The sequence below is a fragment of the Nicotiana attenuata genome, unplaced genomic scaffold, assembly GCF_001879085.1.
Source record: "Nicotiana attenuata strain UT unplaced genomic scaffold, NIATTr2, whole genome shotgun sequence".
In the NCBI taxonomy this organism is placed as follows: Eukaryota; Viridiplantae; Streptophyta; class Magnoliopsida; order Solanales; family Solanaceae; genus Nicotiana; species Nicotiana attenuata.
In genome coordinates, this window is record NW_017670693.1 from 435,097 (window position 1) to 444,535 (window position 9,439).

The 9,439-nt window shown below is 36.1% G+C and overlaps 1 protein-coding gene across 4 annotated transcripts; it reads left to right on the forward strand.

Annotated features, from left to right (window-relative positions):
* The first annotated feature begins 2,929 nt into the window (after positions 1-2,929).
* Positions 2,930-9,212, forward strand: LOC109242374. Of its 4 annotated transcripts, XM_019409234.1 has the most exons (14): positions 2,932-3,427; positions 4,374-4,507; positions 4,618-4,767; positions 4,859-4,970; positions 5,087-5,435; positions 6,897-7,110; positions 7,238-7,327; positions 7,426-7,681; positions 7,861-7,973; positions 8,175-8,273; positions 8,355-8,402; positions 8,583-8,693; positions 8,775-8,865; positions 8,959-9,212. In XM_019409234.1, the coding sequence occupies exons 1-14, from the start codon at positions 3,166-3,168 to the stop codon at positions 9,060-9,062; spliced, it is 2,133 nt and encodes a 710-aa protein (XP_019264779.1). In that variant the 5' UTR covers positions 2,932-3,165; the 3' UTR covers positions 9,063-9,212. The 4 variants fall into 4 exon arrangements, with proteins under 4 accessions (XP_019264780.1, XP_019264781.1, XP_019264779.1 ...); XM_019409237.1 differs by lacking the exon at positions 5,087-5,435 and having other exon boundaries at positions 2,933-3,427; positions 6,884-7,110; XM_019409235.1 differs by lacking the exons at positions 8,775-8,865; positions 8,959-9,212 and having other exon boundaries at positions 2,930-3,427; positions 8,355-8,450; positions 8,560-8,650.
* The last annotated feature ends 227 nt before the right edge of the window (positions 9,213-9,439 follow it).

Sequence of the window (9,439 nt, forward strand, 5' to 3'; positions counted from 1 at the left end):
TTATATATATATATATATATATATATATATATATATAAGAAAAACCTCATAACACTCAGTTTGGATCATTGTTACCCATCGTTTCATAATGTATTGTATTGTATTGTATCGTATCGTATTGTATTGTATCGTTTTATGAATACAACGTTTGTATAGATTGTATTGTTTGCTGTTGTTAAATAATATTTGTTGTTTGGTCTAACAGTATCGTAGTGTACTGTAACTAATAAGTTTACTAAAATATCCTCAATTATTTTAAATATTAAATTTATCAAGAATTATGCATATAAATAATTTAAGAAAATCTATTTCTACTAAAATAAAAAATAACTATCATTAGAAAACAAATAATAAAGAACGGCGATAGAGAAACAAATGAAGGCCATGCAGTTGGCAGAATAAAGGAACGAACATAAATAAGTAACACTTTGCACACTCAAAAACAACTAATAGTATACAAGTAATTGGAGATTAAAGTAATTAGAATTGGAGTTAAAATCAAAGTAGGAGAAAAACAAAACAAAAAGAAGGCAAAACCTATTCTTACTACCTTTGACGTTGGAGTTGGGAATAGTAAGCAACATAAGGAAAAGAGGGATGAACACAAAGTAGGTTAAAGGTTGGAGATTTGGAGCTAAAAAAGGTAAAGGGTAAAATATAATTTTAAAGTAATAAGTTAGGGCATAATTGGAAAGAAAAATAAGAAACAATCCCACCACAACAAATCAGTAGTTTCAAAAGTTAGAATTTTTATTGTTCTGGACCAATGTATTTAACAATACAATACAACCAATTTTAACAAAATAATATTTTGGGATAACAATACAATGGGTAACAACCATCCAAACAAGTTGTATTGTTAAGGGTTTCAAGCCTAAAATAATTAGAACTAGCAATAAAATCAGTAAAATATTTGTCAGCCCCTCTCGCTCTCATAGCCTGTTTGGCCAAGTTGGAGAAATCAGCTTATTTTGAGAAGTGCTTTTTTCAAAAGTGCTTTTGAAAAAAATACTTTTGGAGAGAAGCAATTTGTGTTTGGCTAATCACTCTAAAAAGCACTTCTGAGCAATAATTTGTGTTTGGCCAAGCTTTTCGGAAAGTGCTTTTAAGTACAAATTACGAATAATGAGATGAATATATTTACTTAACAATTAATATTTTAAGTAAATACATAATCTCAAAAATTTATTATTACAGGCAATAATTAAATCTTTTTATTTTATTTAAGTAAAATATGAAAATAAAATTAAAAAGTACTTAATTCTTTTAATATAAGTTAAATATATTAAAAATCATTCAACAAATATAAAAGCATTCACCCTTAAAGTCATTATATATTAGAAAGTTTTCCTAAAAATAAGAAGAAATACTTATACATTAATATCCTAAGTATTAGGTTTAACGATTATTTTGGTATATACTATATTTTGTTAAGGGTATTTTAGGTAAGAACAAAAGACAAAACTGCTTCTGCTTGTGCTTTTGGGAAGAAACTACTTTTTTCTGCTTCTCAAAAACTTCTGCTTCTTTCCCAAAATTACTTTTTCCCTCCCAAAACAAACTTGGCCAAATACCTTTTAAAAAAAAAAGAGAAAGTGCTTTTGGAAAAAGAGAAAAAAAGCGGAAAAGGTCCAATAATATCCTTAAACTATGGGATATAGCTCAATTTTGTCCCCCGTTAGCAAACTGGGCCATTAATATCCCTCACATTAGCAAACTGAACCAATAATGCCTTTATTTTAACGGCAGTCCACATAAGCCTTCACAAAGGCATTAATTAGCTGACATGGCATCCACGTGGCATCCACATAAGCGGATCTCTCTTAAGCCTGCTCCAATAACCCATTGACCCATAAAACAAACACCCAGTTATCAATCAAACATTATTGGACCTTTTCCAATTGTTAAATGGGTTTCTAATTTCAGCGCAATATTTTCCCCCATTTTCTTTTTCGAACCCCAGATGGCAATCTTAGCTTCTGGAGATCAGCTAAGCAAATCAGACTATCAATAAGCTTAGACCATTCATTATGATCTGGATGGACCACAACTCCCAATTTCTTTATTTTAGGGGCTGTTGTAAGAACTTCTATCCAGTTGGAATTTGCAGCGCGTATTGAATCAAGTGTTTTCAAGTTCTGAAGACCCAAAATATTTTCTTTACAAGCAACGTATCTCAAGTGTATGTTAGCTGTGTTATGTCACAGGGAAAACTTGAAAAGCAAATACATTCTACATCAAATATCCTTAGCAGTTAAAAACGAGAATCTACTATTTTGCAGCATAGATAGTCGAGGTAAAATGTATGGGATTCACCCAGGCATAAGATTGCCCGAACCGAATTCAAATTACCTTTCTCCAAGTCAAGATTCTGGTTATTTAAAGCATCTGGATTCAAACACATTCTGTGTTCAATCTCCATACCTTCTGAGGACACATCAAAACATTTAGTTATGATATTAAAAAACTTCTCAGCTTTTCCTTCTTTCAACCATAATTGTCGAAGGAGGTGATGAATTCTGCAAGTTTTTAATTTACCACTAGCTCGTCGTCTACTAGCCAAAATCAAACTTCTGCTAACGAGATCCTCTAAAGACTCTTCCGCTACCTCTTCCGACATTTTATCACTCTTTGTGTTTCGAAAACCCTTAGCAACCCATTTAGCAATTAGAAAAGGTCCAATAAAGTTTGATTGATAACTGGGTATTTGTTTTATGGGTAAATGGGTTATTGGAGCAGGCTTAAGAGAGATCCGCTTATGTGGATGTCACGTGGATGCCATGTAAGCTAATTAATGCCTTTGAGAAGGCTTATGTGGATTTCCGTTAAAATGAAGGCATTATTGGTCTAGTTTGCTAACGTGAGGGATATTAATGGCCCAATTTGCTAACGGGGGACAAAATTGTGCTATAACTATTAGACCTTTTCCGAAAACAAAAAAAAGTGTTATCGTGGTGCATTGCCCTCCTCAACTCTCATTCTCTTTCCTGTCTCAAAATCTCAGCTTCCTTCCTCCGCCACAAGACCACCTTAATTCCTGTCTCTGTCGGATCAGAATTTCAAGAACCATGTAATGTAACCCTCCAATTTTCTTGCCTTATCATACCTCCTTTCGTTAATGGATTTCAAGTCCCATCAAACCCTTAAACCTTGTCTCTCCTCTCTATGGCTCTTCTTTCTTTCCCTCGTTTTCTTTCTCCCTCATTCTCTTCGAACCCCAAAGCTCGTCCTTCTCTCTGTTGTACATCTTCTATAATGTCCGTGAAGAAAATGAAAGCGGCTGGTTCTGGTGCTGGGAACAAAGATGCAGCAGCTATACTATGGTACAAACACGATCTTCGTGTCGACGATCACCCCGGCATTGTTGCAGCTTCTATGCATCGCACACTTGTACCTTTATACATCTTCGATCCCCGGATTCTTTCTCGTATATTCCTTAACCATCTCTCTCTCTCTCTCTCTCTCTTGTATTTCCAATAATGGGTCTTCTTGGAAAAGTGTTTTACCCATTCGTTTTATTTAATGTGATGGGCTACAGAGTGTAAAAATTTGATGTTATTTATCTGTTATATTTGGTGATAATAGAAGAAAATAGTTAAGTAGTGATTTAAAAGTTAATTTGATGAAGATATTACATCAAAGTTCAAAATCTGAATGATAAATAAATTTGAGTTCTTGAAAGTTGTTTAGAGAGACTGCCAAAAAATACTACTAGTAACAGAGCTAGTATGAATCTTCAGTTTGTGACTACGTTTATTGCAGCTAGGTATCCATTTTCTGTTTGATTAATTTGATGATTGTTGAACTAAACATTACAAGTGAGAATTGCCGACTGGGCTTAATTCAAGTGGCAAAGGTTGAGGGATTTGTGACTTAGTTCACAGGTTCGAGACCTAGAAATATTTGCTTGTTTAATTGAAGATTGCCAAAGCAGAACAGTGGCAGATTTTTTGAACTTCCAGTAAGTCGCAAAAAAGTTCTTTCTGCTCTGCCTGTATCAGCCGAACCAACTTCAAATGGCAATTTTTTACACTTTAGGAACTTGTTAGAGAGTCGGGTGAGCTACTCATGTATTCTGCTCAAGTTTAAGCACAAAAATTTAAGTGTAAAATTATGTGGAGTGTCTAATTATAGGAAGTGATCCTTTTAGTTGAATTTGAATGTGTGTGTGTGTGTGTATATATATTCAAGACACTACACTCTCATATTAAATGCTTATGTGATTTGAAATAATATTACTTTAAGGGTGCAACATTAACAATGTTACAAAAATTTAAATTTGTTCTCGCGAGAACTATGTCTAATAAATGAGTTAGCTTCCACTTCTAGTACATTTTAACTTTGTTTTTTGACAATTGTTGTCATTTTCACAGGATTTCCGGATGACATGCTCGAATTACTTCTTTTTGCTTTGAAGGATCTGAAGAGTTCACTCAGGGAGCAGGGATCTAATCTGATGATTAGGTTCGGGACTGCAGAGAGTATCATAGAAGGGCTTGTCAAAGAGGTTGTTACATACTATATTTGCTTATTCTGATATTTAACTGGCCAGGAATGAGGAAACTTCCATCAGTCATCCACTTATATTCTTACATTCATCACTGAGGATTGGAACAGGTCAAGGCTACCAACATATTTACAGAGGAGGAGGTGGAGTTTGGCTTATGGAGAATGGTAGAAGGTGTAAAAGAGACCTTGGATACAATATCTTTTGCTGAGGGGACTCCCAAACTTGCAATATGGAACAGGCCATTTTATGTTATGAAGGTATTGCTCTGTCTTATTTCAGCCTCCAGATGCTCTGTAGGAAACGCAAAAATTCTGAATTCCTGATTTTTCAACTTTTATCTATATCCAGAGCTTGAAGGAATTGCCCAAATCATACGATGAATTCAAGAAGATGAAATTGCCCACTATGCCACCTCTTCCTCCCCAAGTGTTACCAAAAGGAGATATGAGCTTGTCTTGGGGTATGCTCTGATAACTTTTTTTCCCGAACCCTCACCGTGCAACACTCTTTAGATATCTATCAATTTTTTTTTCCTATGCTCACACCAGGGGATATAATAATAGTATAGTGGAATAGGTACTTTGCCCACATTAGAAGATTTGAAGAAATTTATGGATGACAATGCTGGCACGTTAGGAAACAGATGGGCTTCGATTGAGAAGGATTCAGCTACAAGTGAATTACGAAAAGACCAGGCAGCAACTCTGAGTACTGTGGTTCAAGGTTTGAGAGAGGAAAAGTTTAATGGGATTGGGAACAGTCAAAGTGATTCAAGTCTCAAGAAAATTCAGAGGAAGAGACCCGTAAAATCTGCTTTTGTCACACAATATGGAAATATAGTGGGAGGTGGTACAAGTCTAGTGTTGAATGCTTTGGCTGCATATTTGAGATATCCGGAGGGTACTTCTCGTGATGAATGGCAGGAGTATGAGCCGTCTCTTTATTTTTCTCTGTGCCATGATTGTCACTTAATTCCCCCATACCCTATGATATCTTTTGGTTGGTTGATCAAAGCTTCTAAGATATTTGTAGGCTAGATATATTTATAAATGAGTCTTACTCTCTGAAAAATGTTGTATTATTTATATTTATTCATCTATGCCAATGAACACCGGAAAGCCGTTTGAACTGATTTTTGTGTTTATTAATGGCAAATATAATTTTAAACAAGCTCCAAAGGCTTTGGTTCAGTGGTAAGACATAGCACACGATGTGTGGGTTAGGCACACGCACGAGTTTGATAATTGCTATGGACTAGCATGTATTTAAGTGGAGAAGGATAGAAGGGCAGACCTATTATTCACCGAGTTTCGAACCGATTGCCAATTGGTCCTCGGGGATTTCTCAGTGGCTAGTGGTCAGTGAAGTGGATTGAGAATGAAGATGTCTCAGCTTCAAATCCCATTGGAGGTAATAACACTTGGTGATTTCTTCCTACCTGATCAAGCTTTGGCAGTCAGAGTTACCAACACCTGTGTTGGTGCGAGGTAGCAGGGACCCGTGGATTAGTCGAGGTGCGCGTAAGCTGGTCCGGACATTACAGTTATAGAAAAAAGATATTTTTTTCTACCTTATGAAAAAAGATAATATTTTAAGCAAATTTGGATTGTATTACAAAGCTCGAAATCAGTCACTGCAGGATGGATTAAAAAGAATGCAGATCATTTACTTTAGCTAGTATAGCAGAGTCTACGAGTGTCCTATTTCTGTTGATGGATATCAGTTCCCATGTTGAGATCAGATATGCAGAAATATCAGCTCAGAGTATTTTGTGCTATTATGGAGAACAATTATATCTTGGAATCAGTCTTCTCTTAGAGAGTAGTTCAAATAACCGTTGATGTAGGGAGTAATGATTTTGAGCAATATGAGTTCAGTAGGTTTATGGTTCCTATTCTCCATTCTTGAGGTCCATATGCATCTTTTCATACTGAGATGGTCTTCAAGATTTCAACTCTGAAGCTGTTGTAATTGCATTTCATATTGTTCTTATACCCTTCAGAAAGAATTCTGAAGCTTGACTGCTTAGCTTACTGTGTTACTAAACTGGGAGCGTTTGTGAAGGCATTGTACATCGGATCCTTCTGTAGCAAGTAGTATAAGTGGAAAAGGAAGAGGAAGAGGACTGTCAGTTGAGCATTTTGATAAAATGGAACAGAAAATATGAGCCTTGACCCCCTCTTTTAGAAGTTTTAAGGCCTTGTAGTTTTACTGCTTTTCTTATCTCGTATCTGCAGCTTCTATTGCATCTACTAGATCTGCACTATTTTGCCATATTTTAATTAAAACGGATGTTACGGAAACATGAGACTTTGTGCAGAAACTCACCACTTCAAGGAAAGAATGTTCTCATGATTAAATGATGCCAATTAGCTTTATTTTGCAGGGTACATGAAAAACTGCGTGCAGCTGAAACTCGGGAAGGAGCCTCATTTGGTGCTCTTTTTGGGTCCGCTCTTCTTCTTGGAATAATTTCCAGAAGAAGAGTGTATTATGAAGCGATTGAGTACGAGAAAGAACGAAATGCTGGAATTATATCGCATTTTGGATGCTCAGCAAAAATGGTTGCTGCAGCAGCGGATACTGTGTGTTCAATGGAGGTATTTTGGGTCTCAGAAATTGTTTTGGATAATAATATGAATTTTCTTGGATCAAATTCATTTGCTATCTACAGAGAAAAGTATTTCTCACAAATATCTTTTAATAAGAACCTGATTGCTGTCATAGTGGTATACGCTGTTGGCTTTGAAAAGTAAGGCAGCTAGTTTGGGAGGTTCCTCTGTTAGGATATGGAGATGGAATGGCTATCTGATCCATGTGAGTGAGATTTTTGAAATTGTAGGATACTAAGCTTATTTTCTGTCTATTACGTGATGTGGTGTACCTGTCTACTGACGTTTATTGCGCCTTTGCAGTATACACAGAGTGGTGATGAAGGTCCTGCTCTTCTGCTCGTGCATGGTTTTGGTGCTTTTTGGAGCCATTATCGTGACAATATACATAACATTGCGGAAGGTGGAAATCGAGTCTGGGCATTGACACTCCTGGGGTTCGGTGAATCAGAAAAACCAAATATTGTCTACACTGAAGTTGTGTGGGCTAAGTTGCTGAGAGATTTCATAATTGAAGTAGTGGGAGAACCTGTCCATCTTGTTGGCAACTCAATTGGTGGCATGTACTAATACTTAAGCTCCTACAAAATCACCATCCCAAGAGAAGTGAAGGAAAATAATATTGAGCGGACAAATATAGAAATGCACCAGTTTTCACTTATATTTGCATTTCTTGCCGTGATTTTGCTATTTTTGTTCATAAATGGTCTTATTGATTGTGCTCCTCTGGTTAACCAGGATATCTTGTTGCCATTGTTGCTTGTCTTTGGCCTGCTTTGGCCAAGTCTGTGATCCTTTTGAACAGTGCTGGCAATGTTATTCCTGGCTATTCTGGTGCACGCCATTCTGATGTAAGAAACGTGAAACCGATTTTTACCAACTTAAATATGCAATTTAGGATGTATCCATTTTTCGTGTTAATATGTTATTAGAGATGATATCTTTACTGTACAAGCAATTCCCAATCCAATCATTGTAGACTTTCTTCCGAATGTTCCACCATAACATTTAGACTAAAGTTCATGGGAAATTGTGCTCGCCGTATATTTTAGGTTAGGCAAACTTCAGGAGCAGCATGGCTAGGTGCTCGGTTCCTTTCACTGTTCTTGCGTTTGAATCTGAGGAAAATAGTGAGAAGTTGCTATCCAATTGTAAGTGTGCTTTAGTTTTTTACAACATGTGTTTTTGTTGCCTTTTATACAGTGGTTAGCCTCAGCTTTTGTTTTCTGCAGAGAAGTGATCGTGCAGATGAGTGGCTTATCCAGGAGATGCTGCGAGCAGTATCCTTGCCATTACATTCCTTTGATCTTTAAGTTGTGACAGCTCAAGTATATATCTGGTCCTTGTCAGTGGTTCAAAGCCTTCCTGTCAATCTTTAAAAATGCTTCAACTATTGCAGTGTGAATAAATTACCATATCACAAATTTAATGATGCAGCACTGCCTTGACAAAATCTTCAGTCTTATGACCCTGGTGTAGTGGTGGTCCTAGAAAGCATTTTCAGCTTTGATCTTTCTGTCCCTCTTAATTATCTTTTGCAAGGATTTGAGAAGAGAGTTCTTGTATTACAGGTAATACATTAATATATTCTATTGGCACGAATCTTCATCATTTCACTAGTTATATTGCTTATCGTGCTGCTTTTCTGTTAGGGAATGAAAGATCCAATTTCTGATTCAAAATCAAGGTTAGATATGCTGAGAGAACACTGTGAAGGAATCATAATCAGAGAGTTAGATGCTGGTATTTCATGGCAGCTTTGATTTTCTATTTCCTTGTTAGTACCTGCAATAAATCTGTTTATATTTTCTCATGTTGCACCATTTGATATTTCAGGCCATTGCCCACATGATGAGAAACCAGAGGAAGTCAACTCTATCATTCAAGAATGGGTAGATACACTTGAGAGTGAAGCACTTACAACTAGCTCACGAAGGTAGAAATTATTGTAAAAAGTAGTATTGTTCTCACTCCATTCGGTAATCTGACTGTAACTAATTCTATACATCTACAAGTGCATGTATAATTTGTTATAGGTTTGATGTGCACAATTGGTCTGTATTGCTGATTAAGTTTGTAGTTTTCTATCATTCCTATGAATTATTACTACAGTAATATACTATAGTAAATATCAAATTTAATTGGCTGTATTTGTTAGTATATGTTGTTAACAAAAGTTTGGACTGCTGAGGGGGCGGGGGGACAGTATTGTAGCATGGTTACTACACTCCTGTGCAGGTTATAACAATGATATCTCACTGGATTCATAACATGTACAACTACACTCCTTACTATGCATCACTTCTAAAGATAAGCA